At 36.9% G+C, this 15,218-nt stretch overlaps 1 protein-coding gene across 1 annotated transcript in view; it reads left to right on the plus strand.

Moving 5' to 3' along the window:
- Positions 1-15,218, plus strand: part of LOC113226828 (cadherin-86C) — a 133,765-nt gene that overhangs the window by 101,003 nt on the left and 17,544 nt on the right. Inside the window, exons 3-7 of the mRNA XM_026459600.1 lie at positions 7,414-7,604; positions 7,885-8,129; positions 9,096-9,179; positions 9,917-10,042; positions 10,243-10,507. Of these exons, the coding sequence (XP_026315385.1) occupies positions 7,414-7,604; positions 7,885-8,129; positions 9,096-9,179; positions 9,917-10,042; positions 10,243-10,507 (911 nt within the window). The remainder of the gene's footprint in view (positions 1-7,413; positions 7,605-7,884; positions 8,130-9,095; positions 9,180-9,916; positions 10,043-10,242; positions 10,508-15,218) is intronic.

The raw sequence follows: 15,218 nt of genomic DNA on the forward strand, positions 1-15,218 counted from the left end.
TTTACAGATAAAAAAAAGTGTCTTTTTATCGAACCAAACAGCAACCCTTTGAAAAGCCACTGTTCCAGACAACCCTTGACCAAGTATCATGTTCGGGATAATAAGAGAATGTTATACCGTGGTAAAAAATCTGCCACCTCTTAAATGTTTGCATTGCAAGTCACCTACCTAACACCATTCATGCTTCTGCTAAATAGTTCTTGTGTGATCCAGTGTGTTGACAAGTAAATACCGACATACTAACGCCATCTTTTCCGGGTCAAAATGAAATTTGTCAACCATTCCTCACAATTTGTAACTAGAATTATACTACTCAACACCGTCGACCCTCTTTAGTTTTATCGAGCGTGTTCAGACAAAAATCGTGAGCAGGAAAAGTGTTACAATACCAGTCATCGACTTGTACGTCAGGTTCTCCTCCTTCAATCGTACCTTACAATTACGTCACTGAAGCCAGTGTAGAGGCTAGATAATCTATCGGTATTGTATCGATACTACAATGTCGACATTGTCGTACCTTTGTAGCCCGTATTGAGCTATTTAGAGTATAGGTATTTAAATAACGCCTCTCGCATTGTAAGCACGTTTATATAATTGTAAATATTGGTTTCTGAGGCGATTATAACATAAGGGCCCAAAACATTGATTTGTTTGAAAAAGTTCCGATAAAATTATTCCATTTCCAAATTATTGTAAATGTAATTTTTCGTAATTTGTACATAATCAGATACATCTTTTACATTTTGCAACTGAAAATTAATAGAATTAATATCGCAACAGCTTGACTGACTGATTTGCATCTCACTCATCGATGTCGATGTTTAGATTATCGACAAACAACGCGGAAAACAAACAACTCTAACACCTTTTGAATCCAATGACGAGACTACGATGTTATCAAACAGTTCGTGACAAATTAAAATTAACACGAATTAAACCAAGCTATGCATCAATTTTAATTGAAGTATCTAGAGTATTTTTATTACTCTCGCGTTAAGAGGACCGCCTCAGATTTCACAATGATTTATTTCTATCAGTTATATGTAGTAGTTACAGCACACATTGCGTCGACTACGCAATAGAATAGGATTAAATAAGGATTAATAGAATAGGATGTTCAAAACCGGAACACAGTCATGCTCACATTACTGATAAGCGGCAGAAATATGTAAGGTGTCGTGTCTGGACGAAACTCTTTCACAAGGACCTTTACAGCTACTGTTTCGACCATACGGCGAAAAAATACTTGTAAAATAGGTATTAAAGAGGCAGTTTAATTCCAGTACATTGCTACGACTCTTGTTTTCGTAAGTAGGTGAACTTGCGCTCTCGTTCTGACAGAAACAATTAACCTAAAACAAAACACTAATTATTTTCTATATTTTAACATTAACGTAAGTACAATGGTTTCTTAAACACGCAAGGAAATGATTTCTCGAGACAAAGCGCTTCTGGCGACGTATTTATTTTAAGGCGTGGACAATGGTGTTTACACGAACTTCATTAGAAACAGGCGGAAATAAATATTACGCATACAGTGTTGCAAAAATACATCGTCTAATGTTAACACAAACTTGAACATTAAATTTGTTGATAATATTCAATTATTTTTTGGGAAATTATTCCACTAGTTTGTTATAATTATTAATATAAAGATCGAACACTAAGAAAAATTCCTTCAATCCGGCTGGATTCGAAACAGCGCCTTCAGCATAAAGTGTCTGACGCTCTTCTAAGTTACAGAACGAACCAGCAGACCTTACTAATTTTTTTCTATATGCCTGTTGCATCTTTGCCTCCGTGGCCACGCCGAACAGTTACCATGTTGGACCGCCACGCAGAGGTCTCGGGTTCGATTCCCGGGCTGGGAGAAGTATTTGTATGGCCTACATCTATTTCTCACGTGGGTTTGGGTGTAATTTGTGGTTGTCTATGTGTGTGTCCATGGCGATACAGGGTTATTTACTTTTTAACTACTTTTTTGCAGTAGCGTAACTTAGCGTAATATTACCGCGTTAAAAAGAAATGTGATAGTAGTAAGTAAATGAAATTGAAGGTATATATAACGTACATAAAACTATATAAGATATTGAAATTGGTGGAAGTACTCGTTGTTTTAGCCTCTCAAATAAGGAAATGAATTAGTAACTTTCGGCATAAATGAATGGGTCCGTTCGGGCAAAACGGGGCAAAAAGCAAACAAAACTTAGTTATTTGACCCCAAATCCATCACGCCTGATTGCTAACCTACCCTCATTCTAATTTACATCAATTTTACTAACCATTCCACTAGGACTAAGCATTTGTTATACCACATAAGTATAATAATAGTATATTATACATATAGTAACACCATTACTACGGATTTAGTATAAGAACACTACTAATAGATGGGTTTAATTGTAACCTAAAACACGCTAGCGGTTTCACTTAGTATCAGACTGGTGAAGTGTTTTTTTTTTTATATTAATTAATATATTTATATTCAATTATAATTTATATTTATAATTCAATTATTCAGCGGCCAATTGCAAAATATTCTTCAGATAAACCTATTCGCATCTTCACTGCATGGGACTTTATTAAACTTTTACATGTAACAAACCTTATTAACCGACTTCGAAAAAGAAGGACGTTCTCATTGCGACTGTATTTTTTGTGTGCATGTTACACGATTTTGATGATTCTTTTGTTGTTGGAAAGAGGGTACCTCAATATTGGTCCCATTTAAATCTGAACCACCCACCATCGTCCACCTTTAGAGGCTAGGCGATGATTCCGGTTTCGCACACTTTCCGGTAACCGATTCCAATAAAACTTGGCAAGTAGATGTAATTCCACGACCTTTTGTGTGTTTTTTTGTAAAATATTTATAATTATTTCTAATCGCCGTTTTCTTTTTTAACGCGCCCGATGGCGCTATAATATTCTTTTTTTTTTTTTAACAAAATTACGAGTAATTTTGCGTAATTTAATTTCTTTTTTTTTTCTAGATTGTAACTTATGAAATCACTCGCTGTTGCAAAACTGTAATTAAAGTTTGTATGTTCTTTTTCACTATCTCAGTTTTTTGTTGGCTATTTGGAGTATATTTCAAATAATAATTTTCTAAAAAATACATAAAAGAAAAATACTTCTTTTTGCGACATAAAAGTTAGGTTTACATTTCATAATATTAAGAATTTACAAATCCATTATTTTATTTTGAAGCCTGTAAATTCGTAGAAGCAATTCATTAACGTCTTAATCTTAATATAATTACGGTCAACGAACTGTACTAAAATTAACTACTAAGTATAATTTGAACTGTAATAACGTACCAAATAAAATCGCAGGTCATTCGGTGGCAGGAGTCAAGCACAATGGGGCGAAACAGCTAATGGGGCCAAAGGGGTCAGTTTGCGTGATTCTCGCCATAAACGTAACGTTTTGAACGGCTTTACTGCCCACCAGTACCACTGGGTCACGATGTTAACTACGTGACATTAATTAGCTAGAGGAGTTATTTTTAATCGATATTGTAGAATCGATTTTATTTCTTTGACCTACCTATTCTTATTCTTGTCGACATAACTCAACAAGTTTTTAATTTCAACGATAAATAATTATTTGTAACCTTTTTTTTTTTAATGTAACACTTACCCTCAAGCAATTGTTATATGTATATTCTAAATTTGAAAAAGAACTACAACTTTCGTTTCTTTCTCATTATCGATTGTAATAAAAGAAGTATTCGAATAACTCGGTTTCTCTATTTGCTATCGCTCAACTCTACATGCCCTAATATGCCTTTGCCTCCATAGATCAGATATTACTCCCGATTTTAAGATGTTACCTTATTCCGTTTCTATCTTAGCGATTATCTTTATTGATCGAGTATTTTGTACCAAGATATCGGAGCTAACAATAAGAATTTGAAAATTAACAAATATTTCACTATAATAGTTGTTTGCGCTCTAAATACACTACGCTATTTCGTTAGGCTTTTTTTGTACGTTATATCTGTCGTAGACATGTTCTAACTTGTCACCATAGTTTTCAATAGAAAGATGGAAAATCAATTTTATCAACCTTACTGTCTAATGAAGGCCCATAAAATTTTACATTGCATTTTTTTATAATCGGATTTCCTAAATAACATGGGAAACGTTATAATTCATAAGCCAAATAACAGTTAGGACATATTATACTAAGCCGGGATTTTGTAATCTACCCAATATGGGATTAGACCGCAAATCCTATTGCAACTTTGCCTTTCTACGATTTCGGCAGTTAACGATTCTTACACTGAAGGTTTCTTGGAGTCGTTAAAAGCGGATGTGTTTTTACTAAAGCCATGCCGATGCTTTTTCATATTACTAAGGCTAATTTTGTCTAAAATAATAAACCAGCAAATTAGCAATAAAATTTTATGAGTGAATAGGTGGGATAGCTTCAGGCCGCGAGTCCTGACCCGGTATCTTTTCAAATCGATCAGGCGGGGGCAAAGCGCGCGTTGTTATGAGATTCTGTATTAGAATTTATAATAAGCGCGAGGCGAATGGGCTATCAGCGTTGCCGACACGTCCGCTCCTCACACACTTAGCGTTATGGTAATGGGGAGCCGTGACCAAAAGGGAACAACGCTTTATTATGTGCCGAGTCTGGGGTCAGCAAGCGACATCGTGCGCCTGCCATTTTTGCCATATCTCCCGCTGTTTCGCGCATGCTGCCCCGCGGCCGCTACTCCCCACCAGTGTATCTCCCAACGCCAGAAACATAAATAACAATGACAGATGATATTCCACCATGATACCCTCAAACATTTCCGAAGTACCTACTCGTTACTTTTTATGGGTAACGCGATAAGTATTTCAGCGTGGTTTACTATTTACACCTTCCTTCAATTTTGTGCAACAACTCATATTACCAGCTATAAATCTCCAGTTGTACAATGCGCTGTACTATTCTAAAAGCTTACATTAATGTCTTGAATAACGAAGTGTCTTCGATGATTTAAGAGGGAGCCTCGGTTCGCGGGGTCCCCGGGATAATAATCCCTTAATTACGTTCTCTTGCTTTTCCAAATGATCGAATGGCAGTAATTGCTTTTCTGTCGGGCCAAAACGGATTTAATTGGCGCCCCCTTAGATGGGAATGTGGGCTCATATTTTGTCATAAGCACTATTATTATGCCAAAGTCATTTCAGTGGTATCATAACCGAGTTATTGGATTAGATACGTATTTTACTATCATTTGAATACTTGAACGAGTGAAATAAGCGAGCATTCAATCGTCAATGTCACATTATCCCATTGGAATCAAAGTTTATGTGCAATTACAATTTGAAACCCGTGTATCAATTCGTTGTCGATGTTAAAAGTGGTTGTAGACTAGTGTATAGCGCAGTTCATAGCGCGGCTGTAAACACGCGACAAGATTTAGAGTGCAGGCGGGCAACCGCGTCAGACAAATATTTCACCTTGGTTTGCGGCGCCAGCCGGAAACGTGTAGTTGATGCATGGACTTAGAAATCAAAGGATATGGCGCGCGTAGGTGTGGACGCTCACTGAACATCTCTGAATTTGCACTAACGAATTGTTATAGTGGACATTCACCGCCCGCACTAATGTGGAATAATATGAGTATCAGGAAAATTTGAACAAGGAACTGTCCCTTCTATGAGATATCTCTAATCTATGAGTATATTTTGTAGCTCCTTGTTAGTAAACACGCCAGGCGGTCAGTAAATCAGACGTAAGGCGCCTTCAACTATTCACACTCGTCTTTCATTGTAAGACTCATGTCGAGTACTCTGGTCTGGAGTCTTGAGCGCCTCGACTGACACGTAATAAGTTACTACTGAATAATGACTTTAGGAATCAGTACCTACATCAGACACTATTCAATTGAATTGATGGGGTATGGGAGACGGTGTATAAATTTTATTAGATTTATTCGAGAGGCGTTCATCCGAAAAGTTTCTAAGTTGCTTGCTCTGCTCCATGTTTACGTGCCAGTGAACTTGTAAGTTGTCTGTTACTTACACAACTGCACTGAAGTAGATAAGACACCAACAAGACGCTGCGAGTGAATTTGCTCTGCTGTACGAGGAGGTTTCAGTTTTGAATAGGGCTTTAACGTTACACATATCTAAATCACAATTTAGACGCATAAAAGGAATTTCAAGCTAACCTGATAGAGTTCGTAAACTAGTTATTACCAGCAAAGCTATAAAGCAATGCTTCCTGTTCAGTTCAGAAGCGGTGAAATGATTTCGTAACACAATTTTCTGTTTCACAACTCAAGTGAGGTTTGCGGTCGGCACATCTGATCCCGAGAATACTCGAGATCAGCGTAAGGAGTTCATAAGTTTATATTTCCGGGTTCCACAAATAAGAGCAACTGACTTCTCGCATTGAGATGTTATTGATATTACTAAGAAAACGATTTGATTTTAAATGCGTCATTCGTCATTCTGCGACATTCTGAGTTTTCTTTTGTCCATACTCTCGGGGAGTTTCATTTTCGATGTGGAACCGAAGCATTCAATTACAACGTTCGTGGTCGAGTCCGAAAAGTAAGTTTCTCAAATCTACACAAAACGAATTTCAAATTCCAGTAAATGAATTATGGATTACTGGGCTTCTTTAAGAATCTAAACTAAATAGATTAGATTGCACAACGGCTACTTTTTCTCATGACTAAAATATTCCGCCGACAAGTTTAAGTATATTCATTATCGTCAACCTTTAATATCATCACTACAGACAATATTCACACCGCTATAATAAATATAAAACGGTTTATTTAATGACGAAAAATTCTTGCTACGCTCTCTTCAATTAAAAGGTCGTCTTTGTAAGCTTATTTTCCATTGTTGGAAGATCTTCACGTTGCATTAAGACTTAGAATATAACTTTATACCAAGTATAATGAGAGGCTAGCGTTCAGCTCGGCTGTAGAAGATTATCTAAGCTATAAAACAAATCATTAGAGATGTGAACAACAGGCAGCATGTGAGAAGAGCATAAACTTCAACGCACTTGAATACTGCAATTTGTACATAATGATCTTTTTTGTGGAACTCGACAATTGGAACAATATTTATTTTTATGTTCCCGAGCTTACGATCGTGAATCAAGGGTTTTAAAAGATTTAGATACTCGGTACAATTACAATGATATATATCTGAGAACATAAAATGAGTTATATTCTGAGTATCACTCCACAACAAATAGTTCAATACTAAATAATCCCACTCTTTTATTATATGAATAATGGGCTCCTTAATGGTCCTCCGCAGATTTAGGACGAAATTGCATATGCATATATGCATATTGCATACATGATTTAAGACAACTTTTACTTAACGTTTACTTATTACACTAAAGACAATAAATTAATTACTTACATAATTTTCTTGTTCCCAGGATGACCTTCGGCGTGTTTCTGGTCTTAGCATGCGCCGTTTGGGGCGCACTGGGTGGCGAACCCGTCTTCGACCCGAGCACACTGATGCGGCTGGTGCTAGTCCCAGCAGACGCCGCCGTGGGCTCTGTCATCTACCGCGTGCGCGCTTCTGACCCAGACTTTGATTATCCTCTTCACTTTGAACTCATTGGTAAGACATATGAAAACATATTTTTTTCGCAAAATCAAAATGTGTACAACTTGTGTAACAAACACTCATTCGAATTCTAAAGCATAAACATACAAAAATAGAACAAAAGTTATGATGGTCTGAGTTCATTTGTTTACAGATTACAATATTTGTATCTCTAAACGAAGTTCGACTTAGTAATTTAGTTTTATTATAATTCATGAGTTAGCAGGTGTGGGATCCATCGCGTTGTATGAAAATCACATTTATAACGTCATTAACAAAATATCCCCTTAACCAGGTCAAATGGGTCGCCTAGACATCGGCATAGAATCGCTTCCTTGCACGCGATACAACTCAGTATGCCAAGCCAACGTTCTTCTCCTTCGAAGACTGGAGCCAGGCCGCTACGTGGACTTCAGGCTATCAGTCAGGAACACCAGGGGACGAAGCTCGAGGATCGCCTGCTCTATAACAGCTACCAACGCCACTACACCAAGAGACACGATCTTCCCACACCAACCTGCGATCGTTTTGGTGCAAGAGGTATGAAGTTCAAAGTAGCAAAGTGCAAACTAAAGGAAATTTAATGTAATATTCCACAACTCTCTCATCCTCTTACTCCGTAGTTCGTGTACAGTCGCCTGCATTTCATAAACAAATATTTCCGAAAAGGGTTAATTAAATTGTTATAATATATTTTTCATTAAACATTTACATATACGTACATACGTATACATACATTTACGTATTGTTTAATATTGCCTGTTCTGTTAAAATGGATTGATTTTGGCTACTCATACCCATTACAATGGAGGTGACTATATGACATTAATAAATACGACGCCCGACTTGTTCGTCCCGTCTCTTGATATTATTAAAAAAAATACATCTTAAGCGTCAGGCCCTAAGTAATTAAATAATATCTAAATACCATTATTCTTTTATGTTTCTGTTCCAAATGAATGTAAAAGCAGATGCCCTTGACGTGTATCCTCAGCGACCGACCTTTCCATTTCCTATAAAAAGGGCATAACCTTAAACATTCAGAATGCATAAAAAGCACCTGGTTCAATATTATATAGCTTGTGGCAACAAATGAGGCGTCAGACGCCTGCCGCGTGATGTGTCGTGATTGATGATGATGAGGTTCTTCTAACCCCTTTCCTCACCTCCGCGAATATGAAATATCAAAATTAACTCTCGCACATTTCCGCAAAATGGATCAGTAAATTTTTGTAAACGTAAAACTTAGAGATACGATCGTGACGGAAATTTTATTGATCCTCTGAAACGAAAGGAAATTGTATATTGTATTCTGAATAAAACGCTATTTCAAAAGTGTGGAAAGGTTAGATGTATATCAGAAACGTTGAAGTATTGTAGTAAATCTTCAAAAATAAATCTGAACGGATCAGCAACATCGACAACGTGCACGTCAGTATATATACTTTATAGGTATTAAAAATAAGCGGAAAGTAAAAATTACTTCTCACTAATATTTTATTACAGGATGCGAAGCGAGGAACGGATCTTGAAATTGTAATAGCAAGAAAGAATCCCCTATCACCAAAGCCTCTGGAATTAGAACTCTGGGTAAGACATTTGTATTTAAAGTTATTCATTAGGGACTAATGAGCTGTTCAGTTAGTAGCTTCGTGTTCGACACGCATTTTGCTGTAACCACAATATGAAGTTTCACCCGGTCTCTAATAGGGTTAATTTTCGCCGCGATATCACCTTGACGCGTCCTAACGCTTGCAAAACACATTTTAAGGTTAATGTGGTGAGTCCGCCTTCACACACGGGAGAAACACAACACGCCAGCTGCATCCTTTTTTTGGTAGCGAAAGTTGAGTGTCCTCGTTTTATTTCGCAACCTTGCGAAATCTGCTTTGAGTGGCTCGGGAACTGTACAAAAACATTTGTTAAAATTACGCCCATTTTCAATCCATCTTATTGCTTTACTTCGCTTTAATAGATATTCTGCTCGATTTTGTTTCAAAACTGAACCATTGTAGCCCATTGAGATGGGTTGGGCTGGGTAAAAGTTCGCGACTCCCGTCCGATGATGTTGCGCAATTACTGAGCATTAAGAAGACCCGAGGCGTGTTAAATTTCTCACAATCCATGGAGAATGGCTAGGCACCCGTAACCCGAGGTCGTTTTATCGGCCACTTAAATGGTACAATAATGGAGCCCGTGTCCTTACATGTACTGTAATTTAGCGTATGGTCTATTACGTGGGATAGCGTGTACATCTCTCTCATCCACTTCTTTTTACTTTCAAGTTTATTAAGTATAGCAATTACCTTTTAAATTTTATTTCACAGGGTTCGCCGCTCTTTGCTATTCGCCAACGTCGTGTGTCCACGGAAAATACTGAAGGCACGATCTTCCTCGTGGGACCGTTAGATTTCGAAGCTCAGTCTATGTATCACTTGACACTATTAGCTGTGGTAAGAAATAATTCAAGATTAATGGTCGTCTAAAGTGCCCGTTTCATGTTCAATATTTATTGCTGTTGTCATAACTCACGATTTACTATTCTACTTACATATTAAACGATATTTTACTCTATTTTCAAGCATTTATTTTCAAAATAATTTGCTACGAGATATAGGGAATACTCTTTGTAGCAAACCTTTCTATTACACAGGATCCATACGTAGAAGTAGGCAAGGACACCCGGAACATCGCAGGAATCGAAGTGGTGGTCGTAGTCCAAGATGTTCAAGACATGCCTCCTGTATTCACATCAGCGCCCCCCGTCACGCATCTGCCCCGTCAAGTGGCACCTAGAGATGTAGTAGTGAAGGTGCGAGCTGAGGATGGAGATAAGGGAGCACCACGGCAGATCAGATATGGATTAGTATCTGAAGGAAATCCTTTCACGCCGTTCTTCAACATCAACGAAACTACTGGTAAGTTCCTTAGCAATAAATATGTAACCTTTAAATTGATACAGGACATAAATAAAATAGTACGCAATGGGGAAAGTATAACACTTATCACTTTGTGCTCAGATAACAAGAATTATGAATATACAGAAGACTAAGCGATGAAAAAAGTGCCAAGACATAATAATGTATGGGAAACCATACCGATAAACGATTTAAAGGAATCATATTTCTAGGATCGGCGGACTAAAGCATATAAGTCAAAAAACTGCTTCATTTCTTAATATATTATATATTTTTTATGTTGTCTATAGTGTTGGAAGATGTGAAGAGAATGATAAATTTAAAAAAGACGCCTCTAAAATAAAGTTACAAATTTATGAAGTAACAAATGACTTATTTGCTTTAGCCGGTAAATGTATTCATTTAAATGGGTGATGTTGGATTTTGACTTATATGCTTTAGTCCGCCGACCCTAGATTTTACTACCGCATAAAAGAATACAATCTGCAAACCGCAATGAGCTAGTGTCGTCACACGCTGTTCTAAACCCTCTTCTTTAGCGGTGATTCACACTTGTACTTATAAGGTTTGTACAGTCCAATAAAAATGTAACTTTATTAACTAGGTATACGCAATAACCACCAAAGCGTCTATCTTTATGAGCTCTAACACTTTTATCTATACTATTAAAAATTTACAACATGTTGGCCATCAACGTCTTAGGTTGGCATGTGAAGAAGTTCTTAGAAAACTCTCAATTCCTTATAATATATATCGTGAAGATCTCATGGTGGTGAAATTAACTTTTAATGCAAATAAACTTGAACACTCTAAAAAGTGTTCATAATTCCATGAGGCTATTCGATTTCGATATTAAACCGTATTAACATAGACGATCCATTAACTTGAATGAGTGAGATCTATACACTGAATTTTTTTTATTTCTTCTCTTCTCAAAAACGTCGCTAATCATCTAGAAATTTTTGTAATAACTTTGCATCAATTATAAGAAATCTTCGTAAGACTAAAAACACGATTTTTATTAGGTTAGTGTAATTAAGTGAAAATTGGACGATCAGCGACTTTTGGAATTACTCCACTCAAGCCTAATAACCTTGTTCTAGTAAAAACGCGAGCCTAAGTATAAAATAAGCGTAGATTTTATGGTAGCATAATTATACAACTTCCATTATTAATTTTACCAAAAAAGTTAAATTTATTCGTTATATTTTTGATCCACTTTTAACTCTTTATGGCATGACAATAACTCATTATTATACAATACTATTGGATTTGTGTTAGAATTGCATAGTCTGTGAAATGCAGAAGAACATTGCTCTGTATGTCAATTTTGGTAAAGTATGAGGACAGTCTAACTATGTGTAAACACTTTGTGTAAACCTATTTTTGGTAAATAAGTACACTGTTGGTAAGCAGTCCGTAGCAGTTGCAGTACCACCCAGAGGTTTAAATCGCAAAGATCTGAGGGGAATTGCTACTGCACCCGTCACCCTGAGACATATTCGCACCCCTCATGGAAGAATGACATAAGTGGACTTACGTCAAACATGTTTATTGCTCCGTTAGATACAGAAAAATATGACCCACATCCTCTCCAATTCTTTTAATTCTATCTACAATATTAGTCGATAAAGTTACAAGAATTGGAGAGGATCTAGCTTATATTGACGTAACTCCACTTATGCCATTCTTCCATAAGGGGGCGAATGTTGAGAAATCCCATGTGCCTGTAATTTCACTAGCACCCTTATTGTTCTAAACCGGGACGCAGTAATGCTCATACAACTGCTTGGCGGCAGAAATAGGTAATGTGGCAGTACTTCCCGGTACGATCTCTTTCACAAAGAGCTCTGCTACTACTAAGACTAATTTATAATTAATCAAACACCTTTAAAACTCAGTCCAATACACCAGTATGAAATTGTACCCTATAGTGAGTAAATTGCAATCGTTAACCCTGTTAAAAAGGAACAAATCAGCTTAAGTACCGACAGGTACTTACCTGATGAGACTCGAACGAGCCAGAAAATCGCCACGTCCATAGTTCAAAAGTTCAACTCAAAATACCCTTAAGCTCTCTAAGCGGCCTTAAAATTTATGCGTTAATGTTAATATGCGCCTTTTAGAGAAATATTAAAACTCAAATGAGGGCAAACATTTGTGTAGGTTTACACAGGAAATTATAATCCTGGATTTCAGTAACTCGTGGGGTTTCTACAAACATTACTCATTTATTTTAGAGACGTGACAACTTTTAATCAAAATGGACTCATACTGAAGAAATTAGTAATTAAAATTTATAAGCTGAAACGGATCCAATTCAGCATATGTCAGCTCGATTGCTGTAACACTGGTTTTCCATTGACGCCACTTTTATAAGATGTGGGTTAAGACTAAAATTATAACTTATAACTTACCTAAAAATAAGTAGGTAAATTACTATAAGAAAAATAATATGAATAAGAGTGGTTACACACGGTGACTTTTAGAAGCAATGTAAACGCGCGTTCGTGAAACATGTGAGTTCGAAACTCCTTTTAAGAGAAATATATACATGTACTAAGAGTCCCGCTCTTCCACATCACAACACAAGAATTTAGAAAATAATTTATTTTACTTAACAATGGTTTTGGCTTAATTAAATATTTCTTTCAAGTGTAACTCTACTCTTCATTACACTGTACAGTTTTCTATAGTACTACAATACGAGGTTATGCTATCTCAAATTCATCCAAAAGAACAGCTCAATAAAAACACATAGTACCCTATCTCAAATCAATTTTGTTCCACATCTCTAATTCACATTTTCCGGGAGGTCAGTGCCTCAGTAACGACTGGCCAAGGGTGGGGATTTGGTAAACAAATCACGAACGCTACATTTGCAAAGTCACCTACTTTAGCTTCTCTGTGTTTTTTACTTGATGATTTAAAATTCTTTTCGTTTTATTTTAAATGTTGTGATTCATTTTCTGATAAAAAATATTTTAGTTCTTTTCCAACCAACTTTAACGTATTGAAATCAGGATCTCTAAAAGTAACAAACTAGTGTATATAACTAGTATACTTTTGGAATATCGTTTTAATATCTAAGTAGGTAGTATATTGGTGTTTATATTATTGTTAAAGTTCATGAAGGTTCATTAGGGGTCACCCACGAGGCCGTATAATTTTCAACCTTTGTTAAGACTTCTGTGTTAATTTACATACGTATCTAAGTGACCTGTGACCCAGTCACTAAATATATGTATATGACCATATGTAGGTAATTTTATTCGTTCTATTTTTTAGTCACATTTTTTAGAATGTTCAGGTTTAGTTCAAAATTTATTTACACTTTTCACACGTTATTCTTAGTAATTTACACTTTTATTTAACCATGGGTAAGGGTATACAAACTCTTACGTTTTTAAATTAATAATTTGGAATTTCGGTAAAACCCGCATGATACAATTTTCAACAAGAAATTTAACACATTGAATATCTTGAGTTGTGGCTCACCGTACATTATTCATTTAAAAAATGCCACGTATATGTTATAAAGCATTGACGATTGTCTTTTTACAGTGAAAATTAAAGTAACTATACCCCACACTGCTGTATATTGTGCCTTAAATACAGACAAGCTTACTACTGCGAGTAGGTCAACAGGGAGTTTTTTCATGATAGCATCGGACCGTCCGCGCGTCCGGCTGCGTTCCGCCGGCTTCCGTAGGATATCCTACTTTCTTATCTTATACCTTGGCTAAATCAAGTCTGAAGTACTAACCTGACCCACATTCATGCATTATCAGATTCGCAACTAATTTTGAACCAAACTTCACATTTTGAAGAAAACTTTTGTCGTTTAGAAAGGCTATTAACTTCGCAGTCATTAAATTTTGACTTCCTGGTTTGTAAATAGTTTGGCGCCTTTTCGTTTAATGCAGATGGATGATAGTTTAGTTACCGACAGTTCCGGGTTGGAAACTGCATGTCAGTTACCTATTTTGGTGTAACGAGCTGGTGTTCGCAACTCGACGTCGAGGCACCGTGTGGTGGGTGCAAGGTCCTACTCGTGCCACTCAAGCTCCTCCAGGAATATCAGACACCTCTTCGGTTTGCTGAAGACTTCGGGGACAGACCTCAGCACTCCAATATACTTTGCCCTGTAGTTGGCCACGCCAGAGCACTATAATGTGCGCGGCCGTGTCCCCCGTCCATGCACGTTCTGCATCGAGAGCTGTCCGAGATACCTAAATTGAAAAGCTGTTTATTATATGGACCATGACCCGCTAGAGCGGCAGTTAGAGTGCGAAGCTCTTGCCTCTTAAGTTTGATTAATTTATGAGATAGACTGGCGTTGAGCGTTGGGCGTGGTTTCCTAGCCTGTCTACAAACCATAAAGATTGTCCATGTGTTATTATAAGAAGATTTTGTACCGTTGTGTATAGTTGTTCTTGACCATTGGTAGGGGAGAGACACTATGAGTTTTGGTCCTACAGTGTCCGTCTCCGACCCTTTTCGGCCTTGTTCATCAGTTACCTACCTAACTGTAGCTATATGAGCATGTAACCGAACACCAATGAACATTCATCACGTCGTCAGTGGGCTGGCGTTTAACACTGTGTTTCGATTCTTGGTAAGATCAATTTGGGTAACGAACTTTTCTAAATTGATTCTGATGAGTTTGTTCTAGGTAGTAAGGTATAGGGAATTCCCTAATTTGGCCCAG

This window comes from Hyposmocoma kahamanoa, unplaced genomic scaffold (assembly GCF_003589595.1).
Source record: "Hyposmocoma kahamanoa isolate Upper Pololo Valley unplaced genomic scaffold, ASM358959v1 202, whole genome shotgun sequence".
Lineage (NCBI taxonomy): Eukaryota > Metazoa > Arthropoda > Insecta > Lepidoptera > Cosmopterigidae > Hyposmocoma > Hyposmocoma kahamanoa.